Raw genomic sequence first — 18,940 nt, forward strand, 5'->3', positions numbered from 1 at the left:
TTTGCAATTCTCAACAAATGCTTTTAATCGCGATTCAACAATGACGCAATACCTCACGAAGTCCCAGGTTTGAGAGTTTTTGCCAAGATGAGGGTCATTTAAGTCGATCGATATTTGAAGGATGATTTTTCTGGCCAAATGTTTAAATATGGGGTTTTCCAGAGTACGGCATAATAATACATAGTACGTTACACTTACAATACAGTAAATATCTAATAGAGGAATATTGTTGTAATGGATAAATGAAAAGCATGAGTAACAAATATACGTAAATCAATGGGGATGACGATGAATATGATGATGATATGACAATGGCAATGGTAGAAATGAAGATGATGTTTTGTTTTTTTGGGGTTTTTTTTATTTTGTTTTCTTCTTTGTTTGGTTTTCTTCTTTGTTTGTTTGTTTTGTTTTGTTTTGGTATTTTTTTTTTTTTGGGGGGGGGGGGGGGGGGAGATTGGGGTTACAGCGCTTGCTTGCGACACTTTTCAGTCATGTCAGCGCCAATAAAAAGGAAGATGATATAGGGAGAAAGCTGCCTACTACTACGAAAAATTCGTAGAAATACGAAATTTTGGCTCCAGCTACAGAGTTGCATAGGTCTCTTTGAGTCTATAAATCTTGTTGAAAAGGAAAGTTTAGCTCCTTAGAACCTATATTACTTTTGGAGCATTTTGGACCACACTGTGAGCAAATTATTTATTTCTCTTGGAAACTACGAAATAATTTTTGAAATTTCACGTAGGCATCTCTGTTTCAGCAGAGTAGAAGCCTCTCGTAGGCATGACTCATTTAAATTGTTGCTGTTTTCATTGAGTCCCTTAGAGTTTGACCACAATTATTGCCCATTGCATTGTATAAAAGCTCAAGCTTTTTTCTGTTGGGGAGGGGGAGGGGGAAGGGGGGTGGTGGTTGGCTTGCAGTTAATTTTGTAGGAAGAGACATCTGAATGCCCAAGACTCGATGTGAAATCATCAACACAAATTAATGAGTCCAATAGTGTCAAACCAGTATCATGAAAGAGTGAACCAAATGACTAAAAGTGAACTTAACTCACTCAACCCTAACACCGACTATATCCTTATCCGTAGTTTACCCGGTGTTACTTTTACCCCATGCCTGTTTATTAAATTTTTTTCTGAAACAAATAATAGGCGGAGTATCAAAGTTAATGATTTTATTTTTTACATGTTAATGGTATTGAATAAAACTATCTATATGTACATGCTCATTTTAAAAACATTTTTTCCAATTTTGAAAAGTAGCAAAAAATCTCTAAGATTGAGTGAGTTGTAATGTTCATTAGCAGGTACAGTAAAAAAAAAACTAGCGAACCCATTGTTGATACACCTTAAAAACTTAAATCAAGTTTCGTATTTTTAACCACAGATTCCAATTTTTTTGGCACCTAAACCACCCCAGCCTAATACCAGTTTAACAGTGGAAGACAAATTTCAGTGAGAACTTCCCGATATCAGAAACAAGCAAAGTCTAAGGTGGAAGAAAATATTGGTTGGTTATAAAAATCACAGGTTCAGGGAGGGAGGGAGGAGGGGGATGGGGCAAATAATAATAAAGAAGTCAATGAAGCTTTAGAAATTAATGAAAGAAACGTTTGCACTCCAAGTTCAGTTCAAAATATCCAGAGAGATATCTGTGAAACAAATCATCCAGATTTTGGCAGTGGATTGAACCCCAGACTTTTGAGGCGTTGAAAAGAAATGCTACCCATACAACTGTTCATTTTTTATCATATTTATCCATCTACTTTGCAAGCTATTAACATACACAATTTTATCAGATTAAAAAATATTCACTGGTACCAGCTCTCCACTTTTTTTCATTTTAAACTAAACTCTTGCTTATGAATGTATCTAAATTCTCCTTCAGAGGAAAACTTGTAATTAACAGAAAATTATCACAAATGTTTTGATTGCCTGGATCTTTGTCAACAAAATTTTGATTTTCCTGACGGAAAAAAATAATAATAATTTGCAGAATCTTTTCTCAAGCCAATGGTCCAAATCTCACATCCTTGGGGTTGAATTGGTTAGAAAGACTAGAAAGATCCACGAGAAATGAATCACATTATCATCTACTGTATGGACTGGGGGGAGAGTTGTTCTCGGATGTCTCCAATGCCTGGGGGGGGGAAAAAAAAAAGAAGCAATTGACATAAGTATTGAACAAAAATTATGACAGCAGCTTTTAAAAAAAAAAAAAATTTTTAATAAAAAATACTTAAATCAATCAATCATGATGAGAAATGTCCAACTGGATGGCTCAGTGGCTAATGTGCACACACTCTCTATCTTCTCTCCCTCTCTCTCAGTCTCAGCCAGATGGAGGGTACCATGTCAGTTGGATCCTGAGTTTGGCTCTGACACTGTAATATTATTCTCTTTTTTCATGTCACACACTCCATACCCTACATTTCTCAAAATACTGAAATCAGAATGTTTCGTGATACAACAAAACCTATCTTCAGCAATAAAAAAAAATAAAGTAAAGATATCACTTATATGTCCAAGTGGACCTATTCTCCCATCTGTTTTGATTTTCAATGACGTACTGTAAGATGGGGTGACTTTGCAAAGTTTTGAGATTCATAAGTAATTCATTTTGAAATGACTGTTTTAGATAACTAATTATTAAATGAAAGAAAAGTAAAATAAATATTTTAGATTTAGATTTAGAATCATCGCCATCATCATCATTATCGCCACCACCATCATCATCACCATTATCATTATCATGGTGACATTGGTCTCCTCATCACTTCCACATCAAAGCCTTCATCTTTGTCTCCTTCACAAGGTCTAATTAAGCTAAAATGGTTGATGCAGCAAACTACATAAAGAACCCAAAACTCGCCATATTGAAATAAATATTTACCAAATTAGCAGCCTCCCTTTTAAGCTCTTTAATAACTTGTGCCAATGACTCTGGATTGATCCCATTCTCACACAGACGAATACAGATTGCCATGGTTTCCTCATCAAGACCAGTATTCAACAGTCTGGAGATTTCCATCAGAGCTGGGAATGAAGCAATGAAAAGAACGTATCAATCATGGATGTAACAGTTCCTTGATTTTTGTCCAAAAAAAAAAAACAAACCAAAAAACCTTCAGTTTTTATATAGCGCAATAACCACTAAATGTGCTTAAACTTAAAGCACTTTACAAATGGTCCCTGACCAACAGCAACACGAAATATAGAACGAGACATGACACCTGTTAGGTGATATAATTTTTTTTTTTCTGACAGAGACAACACTGCTAACTGATTTCACACCTGAGTATGGTGAGAGAATGTGAGTAAAGAGCCTTTTCTTCTTCTTCTTCTTCCTTTGATTGCCCACAATCAATTGGTTGATTATTATGGCAAATATGAAACTGCTTTCTAATCTCTCTGTATTCCTTGTTTATAATCGCTAGTCTAAAATCAATTTCCAGGGACATTCAGGGGTCGTCAACATTGGTCAGTGATGGTTTGTGTAAGGTCTAAGTATTTGCATAGCAACTTGCCACAAAAGCATCAATTGTAGTGGCTTCGGTCACTTTAGCGACAAGCTGGTTCCAGTCTCTGACCGTACGCAGCAAGAAGGAAAAACCACGGTATTGTGTTCTGTGTGTTATGAGGCTGTATTGGTTGTTGTTAACTCTTCTCTGTCTCAAAGGTGCTGGAATTAGTTTTTTCTTGATGACTGGGCATTCAGCGAGGTGGTGCTTGATCTTAAATGGGATTGTTAATCTTGCTGATTTTCTGCGGTGTTCTAATTTCGGCCACTGTAGTTTTTCTAGCATGTCTGATACACTTGAGGTGTTGTGATGTCTGTTCAGGACGTAGCGTGCAGCTCTTCTTTGCACTGATTCTATTTTTGAGACGTATTTTTGGATGTGGGGATCCCAAACAGTGGAAGCATATTCCAGAACAGGTCGTACAAATGTTTTGTATGCCTTTTCCTTGATTTTCGAGGAGCTAATTTTTAGGTTACGCCTTAAAATTCCCAGTGTTTTGTTTGCCTTACTTGTGATCTTGTTAATATGCTCATCCCATGTTAGGTCTTTTTTCATGCTAACACCAAGATATTTTGCAACATTCACTGTCTCCAATGTATGTCCATGTAAGTGGTATTCAGTTATTGTGGGTGTTTTTGATCTTGTTATGGGCATTGATTCGCACTTCGCTGGGTGGAACTTCATATCACAGCTTTCTTCCCATATTTCTAGTTGGGAGCGTCATTCGACACCCGAGTTTCGGGTGTATTTTGTCACAGGATAATTCGGCACCCGAGTTTCGGGTGTATTTTGTCACAGGATAATTCGGCACCCGAGTTTCGGGTGTATTTTGTCACAGAATAATTCGACACCCGAGTTTCGGGTGTATTTTGTCACAGGATAATTCGACACCCGAGTTTCGGGTGTATTTTGTCTCAGGATAATTCGACACCCGAGTTTTGGGTGTATTTTGTCACAGGATAATTCGACACCCGAATTTGGGGTGGGGATGGTCAGCAAAGAATTTGGCATCCCAAGCAGGGTAAAAAAATTTTTGGAAAAAAAAATGTTGCTTTCTTGTCGTCGGGGGTCGTTGGCAAAAATTCTACAATTGTTCGTCTTTGCAAACACACAAACCATTAACTGCAAGACCATATCTCTCTCTCTCTCTCTCTCTCTCTCTCTCTCTCTCTCTCTCTCTCTCTCTCTCTCTCTCTCACTCTCTCTCTCTCTCTCTCTCTCTCTCACTCTCTCTCTTGATTTCTTTCTTTCTATCACACACACATACATACGCTCCCTCTAAGACCTAAGTGACGTAGATGACTTAAACAGCAAAGGGTATACAATTACAGATACTGTGCGACAAACTCGCGACACATAATGTCGTGCGTTCAGCGAAAAGGTTAAATACTCATATAATCCAGCAGCCGAATTAACGCACAAGACGATGTGTAACCTTGAACGTTTCTAGTCTGATTGATAGAAATTAGTGAGAGTTAATCAGAAAAAACGGCTAGTTATAAACAAAGGGCTATGTGACGTCATTTCCTTCCTTCTATTTCAACATCTCATAATAATAGATGATCTAAAGTTTTATATGTAGAAATGGTATAATATATCTATCAATATAGATAATATTGTGCCTGGCTAAGAAGTTCACAACATTGCATCCGGAAGTATAACGAACCAACACACAAAACGATGTGTAACCTTGAATGAACAATGACTTTCGTCTTCCAATGTATTGATCCTTTCAAGGAACTCATCGCTTGAAGCGAATTTTGCTCCCTCAAATATTGAATTCGACCGTCTATCCATATTTTTAAAGAGGACTGGCGTGCAACGGACAAGGAAGGAAGGCGGAAGAATTTGATTTCCCCGGGTTTGTACGTTCATACGTACTGCGCATGCGCGATTCGGGTGTCGAATTATCTGGTGACAAAATACACCCGAAACTCGGGTGTCGAATAACACTCCGTTTCTAGTTGACGCAGATCCGCTTGCAGTTTGTCATTGTCAGTGCTGTAGACTGCAGTATCGTCTGCAAAGAGTCTGGCTGTTGTGGTTAGATTAAGTGGCAGGTCATTAATGTATGCCAAAAATAGACAGGGTCCTAAGACAGATCCCTGAGGGACACCCGATCCAACAGGTACTTCAGTCGAGCGACATCCATTAATAATAACAGCTTGCTGGCGGTCATGTAGGAAGTTATTAATCCATGTTTGGGTTGTGCCCTGTATGCCGTAACGACAGATCTTGTGCATAAGTAGGCTGTGATTCACACGGACTCAACTATGAGCTGAGCGAGACTCGAAGCCAGGATCTTCCGATCTGAATGTGAAAGTGAGTGGCATACAAGACCACATAGCAAGAGATTTATCAGATTGATTTTTAAACCTTTGTCCAACAATTGGCAATAAAAGTAAAATGGTAACTTGTGAGGTTAATTATTAATATCATGAAGTCAAAACGCTTTGCAGCTGGTCCCTAGCCAACAGCAACATTGTAGGATGAGATATTGATATTAAAACATGTTGTTGTAAAGATGTCTGTGTGCATTGTGAAGTAAATTTGTTATGAGATCATATTAACATATTGTTATAAGATCCACACGTTTCTTAGTTTCTATAGTACAGTGAGAGAATGTGAGCAATTTAGGATGATTTGAATGAGCCTTTTCTTCATTCAACTTCAACTTTTTGAGTGGGTTACGACTACTCGACCAGTTAGAAACTATGACTATGATTGATAATAATAATAAATAATAAATGTACATTTATATAGCGCTTATGCCGAAGCTTCGAAGCCCTTCACATAACATATATTCACATACATACATACACTTAACTGAATGTATACACGAGTGCACACAGTTTAAGATTAAGTTCTATAGTGGAATTTGAAGGTGACACAATTTTGAGGACCTGAGATTTCGAGTGGGGTTGTAGGGGGCAATCAATTCTTGAATATAGGCAAGGCTTCGTGAATTGATGGCATCAAAACAATGTAGAGCAATTTTGTATTCAATATGAGCTTTTGGCTTTGGTAGCCAGGGTAATCGGTAATACCCTCAACATCGCCTTGACTTGAACTCGACACCCATCGAGTCACTGCGACCAATACCTAGGACAAACTCCCAATCCTTGATCATATCCTTTCTACAGACCATAACAAATAAAACAATAACCTACTGTCAAGAGTTTCCGAGGCGGCGGGTGATTTCGATTTCGACATCTTATCTCGACTTCTGTTTTGAATCTGGAACCTGAATATTTTTCCTTTGAAGAATGAATTGGGCATTATTGGGCAACAATGTATCAACTTCCGGTACTACGGGAGGTCTTCGCTCCCTATAACTAATTTAAAACCATAATGTAACTAATAGAATATCATTTTAAAGTTACATAAAATAATAATAAAAGTAAAATAATAGATTATCTCTCATTTCTCTAATCATCACCTGAAAATCTCGTAAAATTACGATTTATATCAATGGACATATGTATAGACATAAAAACACAAAACCGTCCCCTTCTTCCTCAGACTTTCGCTGTCAACTTTCGTTTTCAAAGCTTAAAATTACAAAGAATATTCACAGGAAACGAAAATTTGAAAGTACGTGCCTTGACACATTCAAAGTTACTCAGATGAAGATGACATAGAGTATTTTGTTATATGCTTTTTCGAGCTATAAGATATTATATGGTTTGTTCGTTCTTATATAATGATGTATACGAGTTTATAAATAAATTGTTTGTCTCAGTCTATCCGTTGTCGAACCAAAGCCAGTGAATCTGAACATTGTCCATTGTCATTTAGTAAAGTGAACCCAAAATCAAAACAAAAAATATGTGAATAGCCATCAAGTAAAATGATCATATGGAATGTTAAGAAAGAAGACTGGGGAAATAACTTTTTTTTTTAGCTTTTCAACCGCGAAACAAATTCGAAATAAAAATCTACACTCAATTGAAATGTGACCGTTTTAAAAAATCGTTTTTCTCAGACATGTCTGCCAAGGCAATAAAGAAAATTGATTATTGGAGACACCTGTACTTGTACTGTCAACTGTCTGGGAATAATGAGAAGAACCTGGACTTTTGATTATTGGCAGATACATTTATCAAGTTGGCAGAAATATTTTATGCAAAATGCCAAACTAAAATACCAAATATTCTGAAAAAATTCCACTGGTTATTTGTGTCCCAAATCAGTTAATATAGGCAGTTTAGTAAGCAGCAGCAGTGGCAGTCAAATTTTGACCCAACTCGCCCATAGGAAAGTTGTGACCGAAAATTGCCGTTCGCGTTTTGGGGGGTTCAATTAAAGATGCATAACTTCGTTGTAAAGAGGAATATCGCAGATATTTTGATATCATTATTTTCGTCTTTCAATTTCCTTTTAAATGGTGCCAATTAAGGAAAAATCCATTAATAATTCCAGAAGTTATATGAAGTTAAAATTTGGCAATTTTCAAATGCATTTATTTTTTTATTTACCGCGTGTGTTTTTAAAATTTAAACGCTTGTTTTTAGAATAACATCTAAACTTTATTCATGCCAAATTTCAGGGCTCTATATCGATGCGCAGACACCTTTTAACTCTGCGCCGAAATTCCTTGTTTACATTATCTTCTCATCATGGCTGCCGGACGATATCGATATTCATATCGATATTTTAAATTTAGTTATGTATTATGTTAAATTTAGTCCATAATATTTTCAGTACTATTATTTGCTATGTTTTTATTTTGAATACATACTTTCCAACTTTATTTATAGGCATTTTATAGTTTTTGTTTTAAAAGTTCGTATATTTCTTCTCTTTGTGAAATCCGATATTAATAATATCGATATTTTAAAAATACCAATTGCTTTAATTTAATTTTATTTTACTTTGCCATCAAGTCATCAAGTTTCTTTCCCATATGTTTAGATATGTTTATCATTTGTATCCATATTCTAAAGGCCTTAGCCTTAATAATTATTATGGTAAGAAGTTCTATTAGTTTTGACACCCCCATACATTGAGAGAGAAGGGGGGAGGGGGTGGGGGGATAAAATTATATTAATTGTCAGTTCAAATGATGTAATAGCAATAAACCCAAAGTAGTTCAGCAGAATTTTTTAAAGTATTAAAAGCCAGAACTTTCCTTCTAATTAGGTATAATAGGGAATCTGTTTCAATTTATTTGAACTTTTTCAATCTACCATTTTATTTATATGCAATTAAATTGCCATAGGTAAATATAAACTCATTATGTCATTACACAACATGTTTATATCTTTTCATTTAAATACTCTCAAACCCTTTTTTATTCTCTATGTATTAATTAGAAGAGGGGATTATTTGCAATTGTTTCAGTGAGATATTGGGGATAAATCCAAAAGTGATAGAGCAAATTGTTTCTTACGTCTAGCCGAGTTTTTGATTATGTAACATTTGCGTCATATTATGTAATAATGTGTTAATTTGAAATGTTTATCTTCCTCTTTATTAATGTAAATGCATTGTCCTTGATAAGACGAACATTTTGGTATACAATATATGATAAGAACTCCATATTGACTGTTTAACCATTTTTTATTAACATCACGCGATTTCGGTCACAACTTCGCAATGGTAATTTTGGGGTAAAATCGGTCTGAAATTTCAGACTTTGAACTGCCGTAACTACTTTTCTAATCAAGATACAAACAAAATTCAAACTGTTTTGTAATCTGGGTTGCCAGCTCTTTCATATGACATTGGTTTCAAGTGTGTGAGGTACATTTAGAATTTCTATTAAACTCCCTAGTTAATATCAAGTGATATTTAACACAAGATGAAAGTAAAAGTGCTCAAATGCCAAATCTAAAATTTTTTTTTAAAAAAGCAAATGGACCAATAAAATGTAAATTTTTGACACTTTGAACTGAAATGTCAAACTGGCAATTCGCCTTCTGTTTTCAACCAGCAAATCGGTTCATAGTCCACTAACCATTCAAATTTTCACTACCCACCTACCTGTTAACTTTATTGATCGTCTTTTGTTTCTATAATGTGTTCATTCTAACCACAATTTTGGATAAATTGATGATGGCCAGGAATTTGTTTATTTTGCTGACGAATCCCTATCCCAAAACCGACCACATCTGTTTTGTTCCGGTCTTCTTCAAACAAAACAATACAATTTATTATCACACTTCCACAAAACTAGATCCAACAACATATTTTTCAAATCAGAGATGAAAATAACTATCAAAACAAGGAAGCAAAGATGGTGGAAAATTATCTAGCTCATATATTATATCAATTTTAAGATACACCAATATCGGTGTGGATATACAGCTCAGAGGGTTAGATCATTTTTTTTTTTTTTTTTGAGCGAGTATTCTTTTCTCCTTTTTTGTTTGGCCTTGTTCCTTAAAATTGTTTTTTGTTTTTTTTTTCTACCTGACAACTATGTTGCTCTCTGAATATTTTTGTTTGTTTACTTTTTAATTATTTATACTTTTTGAGATCGGAGTGGAGACTATTTGCTAGAAAGGAACCAAAAGAGAGAGAGAGAAAAATATTCTTTTTTTTTTAAAAGTGGAGAGAAGGTGGATGGGACATTTATCATTTAAAATGCTCTGTAGAAAGAAGACAGGAAAAAAAAATTGGGGGGAACCAGGATTCAAACACACAGCATCGATTTCAATAGCCTTCTAAGGCAGATGACTTAACCATTCGGCCATGACAATGACACCCACATAGATGTCAACGCTTATTGTGTATATATATATAGTAACCTACTATCCATCGACTATTTATTGTTGGTTAATTTTATGTTTTCTTTTTCTCAGAAATGTCTGAGAATAATCACAGCGTTAAAAAAATCAAATGTCGAATGAAAAAATTAATAGACGTCTAGTATAGTTTGACAGAATTAAGTTATACTACATCTCATACGAAAGAAAGTATATATTGATCATCTTTGGTGAAACTTGTCAGAATTAGAAAAAAAAATCCAAGAAATCTAAATTGGCCTACCCAGGGAAATGATGAGGATATAGTGATGCCTGCTTTTTCATGACTATGGTTCGGTTTTTTTATCATTTTGATTGAAATTTGATCCCCAAGTAAACATTCAACATTCTCCTTTTCAACTAATATTGAGAGATATAGACGGATATTGCTATTTTTCAACAGATTTCTCAAACACAGATGAGTTTTCATTGGAAAAGGTGATGAATGGAATTGTCTTTGATAAAGGAACACCATGTCATCGTCCCCTCCCCAAGTTAATTTTACTCCCGGAGATGATCAGCTTTCAAATCCGTCAACTCCTTCACACCAACTGCCATGTTCTTCCAAGGATATCCCAATATCTCCTATACGTGCCATTTCTTCACCTCAGCCTCGGGTAGAAATTGAGATTGAAAGTTGTCCCTCGCCCATTGTAAACGGAGGAGGTGGAGATGTTCCCTTTCAAGTGTACGAGGATAAAGAGAATGCCTTTGATTTTGACTCTGACATAGAGCTGGGCGAGGATGCTTTTCTTCGTCCTCATTATGACAAGTCAAAAAGGTTCTGCAGCACGCCCTCACCTCATAGATATCACCCTGCTGGTAATGATGGCATGAGGCAACATCTTTTAGTACAAAGGACTTTTAATTATCATGAAGGTTTGTCACCATATTAATGATTTTAATGAAAAGAAAGTGACTGAATACGGGTGTTTATATATACGAGGCTGTGTCAAATGGTCGTTTGACATTGTGACGTTTGCCACAAAACTATTCCAATAATAAGTCATTTGGGGAAAAAAACAGGAAACAATTCACTTTCATCAGTTTCTGCGGATCAAATATTGAAATATGGAACCAAAACCGACGATTTAGCATAAAAATTATGATAGTTATCACTTTTAGAAGTGTTGAAAAAGAATGGACAAAGTTGATACTCTGTACACACTTTTTTTGACCCTTTGAGAAACTATTTCTGCTATTCTATTGGAGCTAGATCGACAGTTTTTTGGTTTATTTTACATTATTTAAATGATGATAGAAACTAATGAAAGCAATTTTTTCCCTTGTTTCTTCAAGATAACTTATAATTGTTGGAGTATTTTATGACCAACGTCACAAAAACGACCTTTTGATACAGCCTGAATGAGCATCATCTATAGTTTACCATTATCAATTCACTTGAACACTGAAATTCCATGACCTTTGAGAAAATTTTAACTTTTTATTGATTCAAACAGATTTGTGGAATTGCATGTATTTTGTTACAGTAAAAGATAATCCAATGCGGCCAACAATAAGAAATTACAATGTTCCACCATTAAATGAGTTATGGGCAGATCAGAACTGAGAAGATATTGTTAATTTGTTTTTCTTTAATTAACACATCTAATGTGTTTGATCACACAGTTGCAACAAATTGAAACATAAAGAATATTTATTGTCGTTATCTATCATGTCAGCAAAACAACATTCTTCTTGGGTTTAGGTACAAACTCATATATTCAGCTTTTTTTTTTTACTACTTATATAAATCTTGTAATCTGTAGGTTTAAAGCTCAAATCCTACGATACGCAGCACGGAAATTAAGTCATTAGAAAAGATTCTTAACTCACATTTTCTCACCATACTCAGTTGTAAATGAGTAGCTGACTGGTGACAATGTTGTCTCTGTTGAATAGGAATTTTGTTAGAGCCTTACACACTGTGTTTAGGTCCATTTGTAGAGTGCTAAAATAGAAATCAAAGCAAGCAGAATAGGTTCTCTTTTGTTTATTTTGCCTCTTTGTTTAAGACTGATACAGAGTTACCACTTCGTTCTTTCCATATTGACAATGGATTGAATGGTTGTTTTGATTCTGCTGTATTTATTCTAAACATTTGTTTAAAATTCTCACTCCATCATAGGTGGTATTTCAACTATAGTATTGTATTTCATACTATTTTTTTTTTTCAACAGTTGAAGGTGGTGGAGGTCGTCCCCTTACTTCAAGTCCTCTGAGAAAAATCCCTTTTATGGTCTCTCCCTGTGGTCTCACTCCAAGTACTTCCAAATATCACATTAAAGAGTCGTACACTGATGATTGCAATGTTAACAACAACCATGGTAAGGAAATGATTAACTCACTCAACCCTAACACCGATTATGTCCGTAGTATACCCGGGTTACTTTTACTCCATGGCTATTTATTACATTTTTCTGAGACAAAGTATAGGCGCAGTATCAAAGCTAATGTATTTAATTTTTGCATGTTAATGGTAATTGAATAAAACCATCTATGTACACATTCATTTTTAATACATTTTTCCAATTTTGAAAAGTAGCAAAAATCTCTAGGATTGAGTGAGTTAATCTTGCTAGGGGACTGTCTGAGGCTTTTGTTATTCATAACATTTGAAACAAAAGTCGACGATATGCCCAATTCATTATCTAGATTTCTTTAGTATAATGCTGCCTGGGTGGGGATCCTGACCTCCCATAGTGGGCAGGGAGGTACATGCTCTGTCTTCTATCCCCCCATACCCGTTTCCCAATTGTTTCCTGTCATTGTCTTGGAATGAGATTACTTAGTTTTGTCCTGATCCTTGCCAGAGCTCCTTGGCTGGGAGGGAAACAGTCGAATGTATAGTTATAGTTTTGGGAGATGATATTTTTTTCCTTGTAAATCATCTCTGTTATACATTGTATTATGTTTAGTTTACATATTATATTATATAATTGGTAAACATTTGAGTGTATTCCTCTTAGTTGGGACCTGTGCTTGTGTCTGGATGAGACTTTTAGGTGATCTCAAACTAAGTACATTGGTGGTGTGCTCTTGGAATCTACATCTGATCCCTATTTGTTCCCAGTTCCCCTATGTCTTACTTTTTCTTGGGTGCTTTAATTGTAATTCTATAACTCTTTACTATCCCATTTTCTTCCTTTTTACTGGCGCTGATATAACCTAAATGTGTTGCAAGCGCCGTAAAACCCTTAAAAACAAAAACAAACATATAATGCTGCCTTTAACATTATTAACCTCTTGGATTGAATATCACAGATTGCTTCATTAAATGTTGGTTCGACATGGCCTTTATTCGTTTTTATTGTTGAAACACTTCATATATTTATTGACTTTGACAGAGATGAAACTACAACAGCATGTTAAATTATTATTTTAATGAACAATCATATCAACAATGTTGTTTTTGCTCTGTGGGAAGTTTGGGAGGTCAAGTCATGTTGTTAAAAATGGGTGTTTTCTGTTGAGAAAAAGAAAGTAGAAGATTTAATATTTTGTTATTGGAAGTTTTTGCCAAAGTGAACTGATAAACAATTTTACATAATATGGTATTGTGAAGTTTGGAAATAATGGATTGTTCACTAATCTTTCAGTATAATTAGAAAATGGTTCGCTGATGGCTTTAGTAGTATAATGAAATTATTTTGATAATATAACCTTCTTACCTTCCAAATACTCTCAAGGTGCCACCCCGCAGTTCAAAACTCCTGTACGTGGACAATACCACAATCATCCAGATAGAGATCAACACACATGGGAGAGAACCCCATCTGCACCTAGAACTCCTGCAGGCTTTATGTCTCCCGCTTCCTCTCTGTATGCCTTCTCTACCCCCGGTCGTCAGTTTGTGAATCCATTCGAGACTGATGAGAGATTGCATTTTCCCAATATGACCCCTAGCTTCTATCAGATCAAACAGAAAAGTGAGCAACCTTCTGCTGAAAAGGAGGTAAGGACATTTTTCATAGTTAGAATTTGAGTTGTAAGTACATTTTGTCTATTACATGTTTCTTAATGTGTGGCTATGTGGTGCAGTGATATGACCCTCGCCTTTGGACTGGAGAGTTGGAGAGTCCTGCTCTGAATGGCACGTAGTTGAAGCCTTGGAAAATGCTCTTGACTCATATTTTCTCACCATACTCCATGGTTGATTTCTGTAGAGAAAAGGAAAGTAGAAGATTTAATACTTTGTCATTGGCAGTCTTGCCAAAATGAACTGATAAATAATTTTACACTATAAAGTCAAAAACTTGAGACAGTCCAGAGACAAGGCGCCCGGTTCATAACTGGGAATTATAAGAGCAAAACCCCAGGATGCATGACAAAATTGTTAGAAGAAAAGAAACCTGTCTGTCATTCATGTTCAAGATTATAACAGATCAAATACCATCAATAAAGGCAGATTCCTTTTTCACGCCACGACCAAACAAAAGAAAAATCCGAGCACTCACTTTTGCCAACCACATAACCAAAAACCCCATTGAGAGATACACCACAAACAATTCGAACTGCTTCAAAATCCCACAGACAAGAACACAAAACTACAGAAATTCTTTCTTCATTAGAACTATCTCGGAGTGGAATGGGCTGGATGAACTGGTCATCATGTCACCACACCTAAACGATTTCAAGGCCCCACTGACATGGGCCCACGCCCAATGAGGACGCCGCTGAAATACACCAGACCATTGGTTTCTTCAGCACCAACCATACAGATACAAATACATACTCCATTTGAGCACCTACCATTAACAGCATTGTCTCTGTCTGTGAAAATTGTCTTATCGCCTACCATGCGTCCTGTCTTGTCTCATTCTACATGTTGCTGCTGGCTAGGGACCCCTTGTAAATCGCTTTGAAAACATTTAATGGATATTGTGCTATATAAAAGTTCAAGTTAATCCGGCTTTTTGGCTTTGTTATTCAGCTCTTTTTTATCCGACTTATACAATATAGCCTGTCAAGTTCATACATTATTTCAGTGGTTTGTGTATACTCATGCCAAAAAAAAATGAGGTAATAACGCTATGCAAAATACTGAAATCTTTTCTTTTTATTTTCAAATTGGTATGAATCACATCCGAGGGTCCCAATAGCTCAGTTGGTAGAGCACTTGCTTCACAATCAAAGGGGCTGAGACCAGTCCTGGGTGCAGTCAGGATTTTAAAATATTTTTTTAAGGCCCCCCCTGTCAACCCAGCATTGATTGGATAGCTGGGTCTGTTAGATCTGGTGGAAAGTACTTGGTGATAGTCAAGCATCCTATCCTACTAAGGGTGTTGTCCATCTCAGGCTATAGAGACCTGGATAAACTCCAGCTCCATGGGCCTGATGGCTCTGAAGGACTACTACTACTAATACTACTACTACTAATACTACTACTACTACTATTACTACTACTACTACTACTACTACTACTACTACTACTACCACTAATACTACTACTACTGCTACTACTACTACTACTAATACTACTATTAACTGATGAATCATCCAGATGCTGAGTTAGATTTCCGATAATTCAGACTATTCGCCTCACCGACATTCCCCTGCGCAGTCTTAATCTTAAGTTTTTAATTGACCCAGCAGTGATTGGGTGTGGGGTCTACTTGATCTGGTGGAGAGTGATTTGTAAAAGACTAGTAAGCAAATGACTGTTTATTTCTTAAGAAACCGGGTTAAAATCTGGCTCTGTTGGTCCTATGGCTGTGAGGTACTGAAAGACTCCTTCTGAGTCAAAAATTTCTATTTAACTGGTCAGTTTAACATATAGAATTTATTGCCAAAATGAACTGATAAATAATTTTACACTATAAAGTCAAAAACTTGAGACAGTCCAGAGACAAGGCGCCCGGTTCATAACTGGGAATTATAAGAGCAGAACCCCAGGATGCATGAGAAAAATGTTAGAAGAAAAAAACCTCATCAGCCTCCAGCAAAGAAGAAAAGAAACCTGTCTGTCATTCATGTTCAAGATTATAACAGATCAAATACCATCAATAAAGGCAGACTCCTTTTTCACGCCACGACCAAACAAAAGAAAAATCCGAGCACTCACTTTTGCCAACCACATAACCGAAAACCCCATTGAGAGATACACCACAAACAATTCGAACTGCTTCAAAATCCCACAGACAAGAACACAAAACTACAGAAATTCTTTCTTCATTAGAACTATCTCGGAGTGGAATGGGCTGGATGAACTGGTCATCATGTCACCACACCTAAACGATTTCAAGGCCCCACTGACATGGGCCCACGCCCAATGAGGACGCCGCTGAAATACACCAGACCATTGGTTTCTTCAGCACCAACCATACAGATACAAATACATACTCCATTTGAGCACCTACCATTAACAGCATTGTCTCTGTCTGTGAAAATTGTCTTATCGCCTACCATGCGTCCTGTCTTGTCTCATTCTACATGTTGCTGCTGGCTAGGGACCCCTTGTAAATCGCTTTGAAAACATTTAATGGATATTGTGCTATATAAAAGTTCAAGTTAATCCGGCTTTTTGGCTTTGTTATTCAGCTCTTTTTTATCCGACTTATACAATATAGCCTGTCAAGTTCATACATTATTTCAGTGGTTTGTGTATACTCATGCCAAAAAAAAATGAGGTAATAACGCTATGCAAAAGACTGAAATCTTTTCTTTTTATTTTCAAATTGGTATGAATCACATCCGAGGGTCCCAATAGCTCAGTTGGTAGAGCACTTGCTTCACAATCAAAGGGGCTGAGACCAGTCCTGGGTGCAGTCAGGATTTTAAAATATTTTTTTAAGGTCCCCCCTGTCAACCCAGCAGTGATTGGATAGCTGGGTCTGTTAGATCTGGTGGAAAGTACTTGGTGATAGTCAAGCATCCTATCCTACTAAGGGTGTTGTCCATCTCAGGCTATAGAGACCTGGATAAACTCCAGCTCCATGGGCCTGATGGCTCTGAAGGACTACTACTACTAATACTACTACTACTACTATTACTACTACTACTACTACTACTACTACTACTACTACTACTACTACTACCACTAATACTACTACTACTGCTACTACTACTACTACTAATACTACTATTAACTGATGAATCATCCAGATGCTGAGTTAGATTTCCGATAGTTCAGACTATTCGCCTCACCGACATTCCCCTGCGCAGTCTTAATCTTAAGTTTTTAATTGACCCAGCAGTGATTGGGTGTGGGGTCTACTTGATCTGGTGGGGAGTGATTTGTAATAGACTAGTAAGCAAATGACTGTTTATTTCTTAAGAAACCGGGTTAAACTCTGGCTCTGTTGGTCCTATGGCTGTGAGGTACTGAAAGACTCCTTCTGAGTCAAAAATTTCTATTTAACTGGTCAGTTTAACATATAGAATTTATTTTGCAACTCTTACCACTCTCACCTTGTCATCGACGACAATGAATGTGTAGAAAGATTCTTAGAGGTGTTTTTTTTTTTTGTCCTTCAGGGATTTTGGACAGTTGATCAAAGAGCAATGCTGATGCCAGTTGAAATCAAAGAGTCAGAAATCTTGAGGCAGCATTTTTACCAAAGCAAGAGGTAATGATAGTACTAATAGCAATGATAATGGTGAACATATCTATTTCATTTTGCTCTGTTTATAATCAGAGGGCACTGCATGCATTACACTAAAAAAGAAAAAAATCTTTAAAACATTGAATTTTTGTTGATTTTGTTTTAATTTTCTGCGATGCGCACAGAGCCCTCGTCTTATCTCATATGGCACTGTTTTTGCGGTGGCTCGCAGTGATTTTGGTCACTGGTAGAAAATGATTTTCTTCATAAGGATACAAAAGTTTACCAAAATTATTTCCCCAGAGAAAAATGTTAATATCAAAACGTAGAAAAACTGGAAATCCTGGCTTGTATTTTACCACCTTTTACATTTTACAACACTTATTGTAATGAAAACATCTGTATATATATACAGGTATTGTATTATATCAATTCTTTATTGAGTAATAACAATGATTATAAAACACCCTGTATATTCATTGATAGTTCCCACTTTATATTTCACAGTTTTTATTTTTAAATTTTTTTTCTTTTCTTTTCTAATCCAGAGACAGAGAGATAAATCCTTTGTTACAAGAGGCTGCAAACCGTTTCTTTGCCAATGAACTTATCGTCCCATCCCCTTGGAGTGAACGGAAAACAATGCACAGTGCTGGTCGATTGGTGCAGACCCCAACTGGTGTCAAGTCATTAGCGGTTGCCAAATCTGGTAAGATTATTTTTTAACTTGGAATTTCATTCATGTTATCTTTTCTCTCTCTTTCAATCTACTGTCCTCATCTGCATTGCCTTTTTTTTTTTGCGGGGGGGGGGGGGGGGGGGGGGGGGGGTCTTGGAATAAGTGATGAGTTTTGCTTTGGATTGGTTGTGAGTTGTTGTGATCCTTCATCGAGAAAAGGATAGAACTTGAGGGTGGGGTGGGGGGGGTTCTTCCTCGTATGTGTGTCAATATGTTTTGACATGAGCCTTTCACATCTCTGTCATCAGTCATCAAACTGGGATGCATCAGTTGCCTCCACTGGGTTGTGCTTTAGGTTTGACCAACATTTATCGATCTGCGGCAATGTCTTTAGTGCCCGAAGATCTTCAGTTGTGTTGAGATTCAGTCGCTGCTCTTCCAATGT

At 36.4% G+C, this 18,940-nt stretch overlaps 2 protein-coding genes across 5 annotated transcripts in view; one reads left to right on the forward strand and one right to left on the reverse strand.

Moving 5' to 3' along the window:
- Positions 1 to 7,079, reverse strand: LOC144978180 (mitotic-spindle organizing protein 1-like). Of its 2 annotated transcripts, none has more exons than XM_078923902.1 (3): positions 6,963 to 7,079; positions 2,896 to 3,038; positions 1 to 2,142 (listed from the first exon to the last, which is right to left on the reverse strand). In XM_078923902.1, the coding sequence occupies exons 1-3, from the start codon at positions 7,012 to 7,014 to the stop codon at positions 2,092 to 2,094; spliced, it is 246 nt and encodes an 81-aa protein (XP_078780028.1). In that variant the 5' UTR covers positions 7,015 to 7,079; the 3' UTR covers positions 1 to 2,091. The 2 variants fall into 2 exon arrangements, with proteins under 2 accessions (XP_078780028.1, XP_078780027.1); XM_078923901.1 differs by having other exon boundaries at positions 6,694 to 7,070.
- The window catches only part of LOC144978179 (uncharacterized), a 25,754-nt gene continuing 13,854 nt past the window's right edge, over positions 7,041 to 18,940 (forward strand). The window contains exons 1-6 of one of the 3 annotated variants that reach the window (XM_078923899.1): positions 7,041 to 7,117; positions 10,676 to 11,151; positions 12,453 to 12,599; positions 13,962 to 14,227; positions 17,749 to 17,840; positions 18,365 to 18,525. In XM_078923899.1, coding sequence (XP_078780025.1) covers positions 10,746 to 11,151; positions 12,453 to 12,599; positions 13,962 to 14,227; positions 17,749 to 17,840; positions 18,365 to 18,525 — 1,072 coding nt within the window. In that variant the 5' untranslated portion in view covers positions 7,041 to 7,117; positions 10,676 to 10,745. Of the gene's footprint in view, positions 7,208 to 10,675; positions 11,152 to 12,452; positions 12,600 to 13,961; positions 14,228 to 17,748; positions 17,841 to 18,364; positions 18,526 to 18,940 lie in introns of all 3 variants that reach the window. The other 2 variants (XM_078923898.1, XM_078923900.1) reach the window with 2 other exon arrangements.

Source organism: Berghia stephanieae, chromosome 8, assembly GCF_034508935.2.
Source record: "Berghia stephanieae isolate SIO BIC M18660-M18661 chromosome 8, UCSD_Bste_1.3, whole genome shotgun sequence".
Lineage (NCBI taxonomy): Eukaryota > Metazoa > Mollusca > Gastropoda > Nudibranchia > Aeolidiidae > Berghia > Berghia stephanieae.

Bases quoted from the DNA above. Each gene is read 5' to 3' on its own strand.
- LOC144978180 (XM_078923901.1), bottom strand. From the start codon at position 6,802: ATGCCCAATTCATTCTTCAAAGGAAAAATATTCAGGTTCCAGATTCAA. The intron at 3,039-6,693 runs GTAGGTTATTGT...CTTCATTCCCAG, and splicing joins CGCCTCGGAAACTCTTGACA to CTCTGATGGAAATCTCCAGA. The intron at 2,143-2,895 runs GTAAATATTTAT...TCCCCCCCCCAG, and splicing joins AAAGGGAGGCTGCTAATTTG to GCATTGGAGACATCCGAGAA.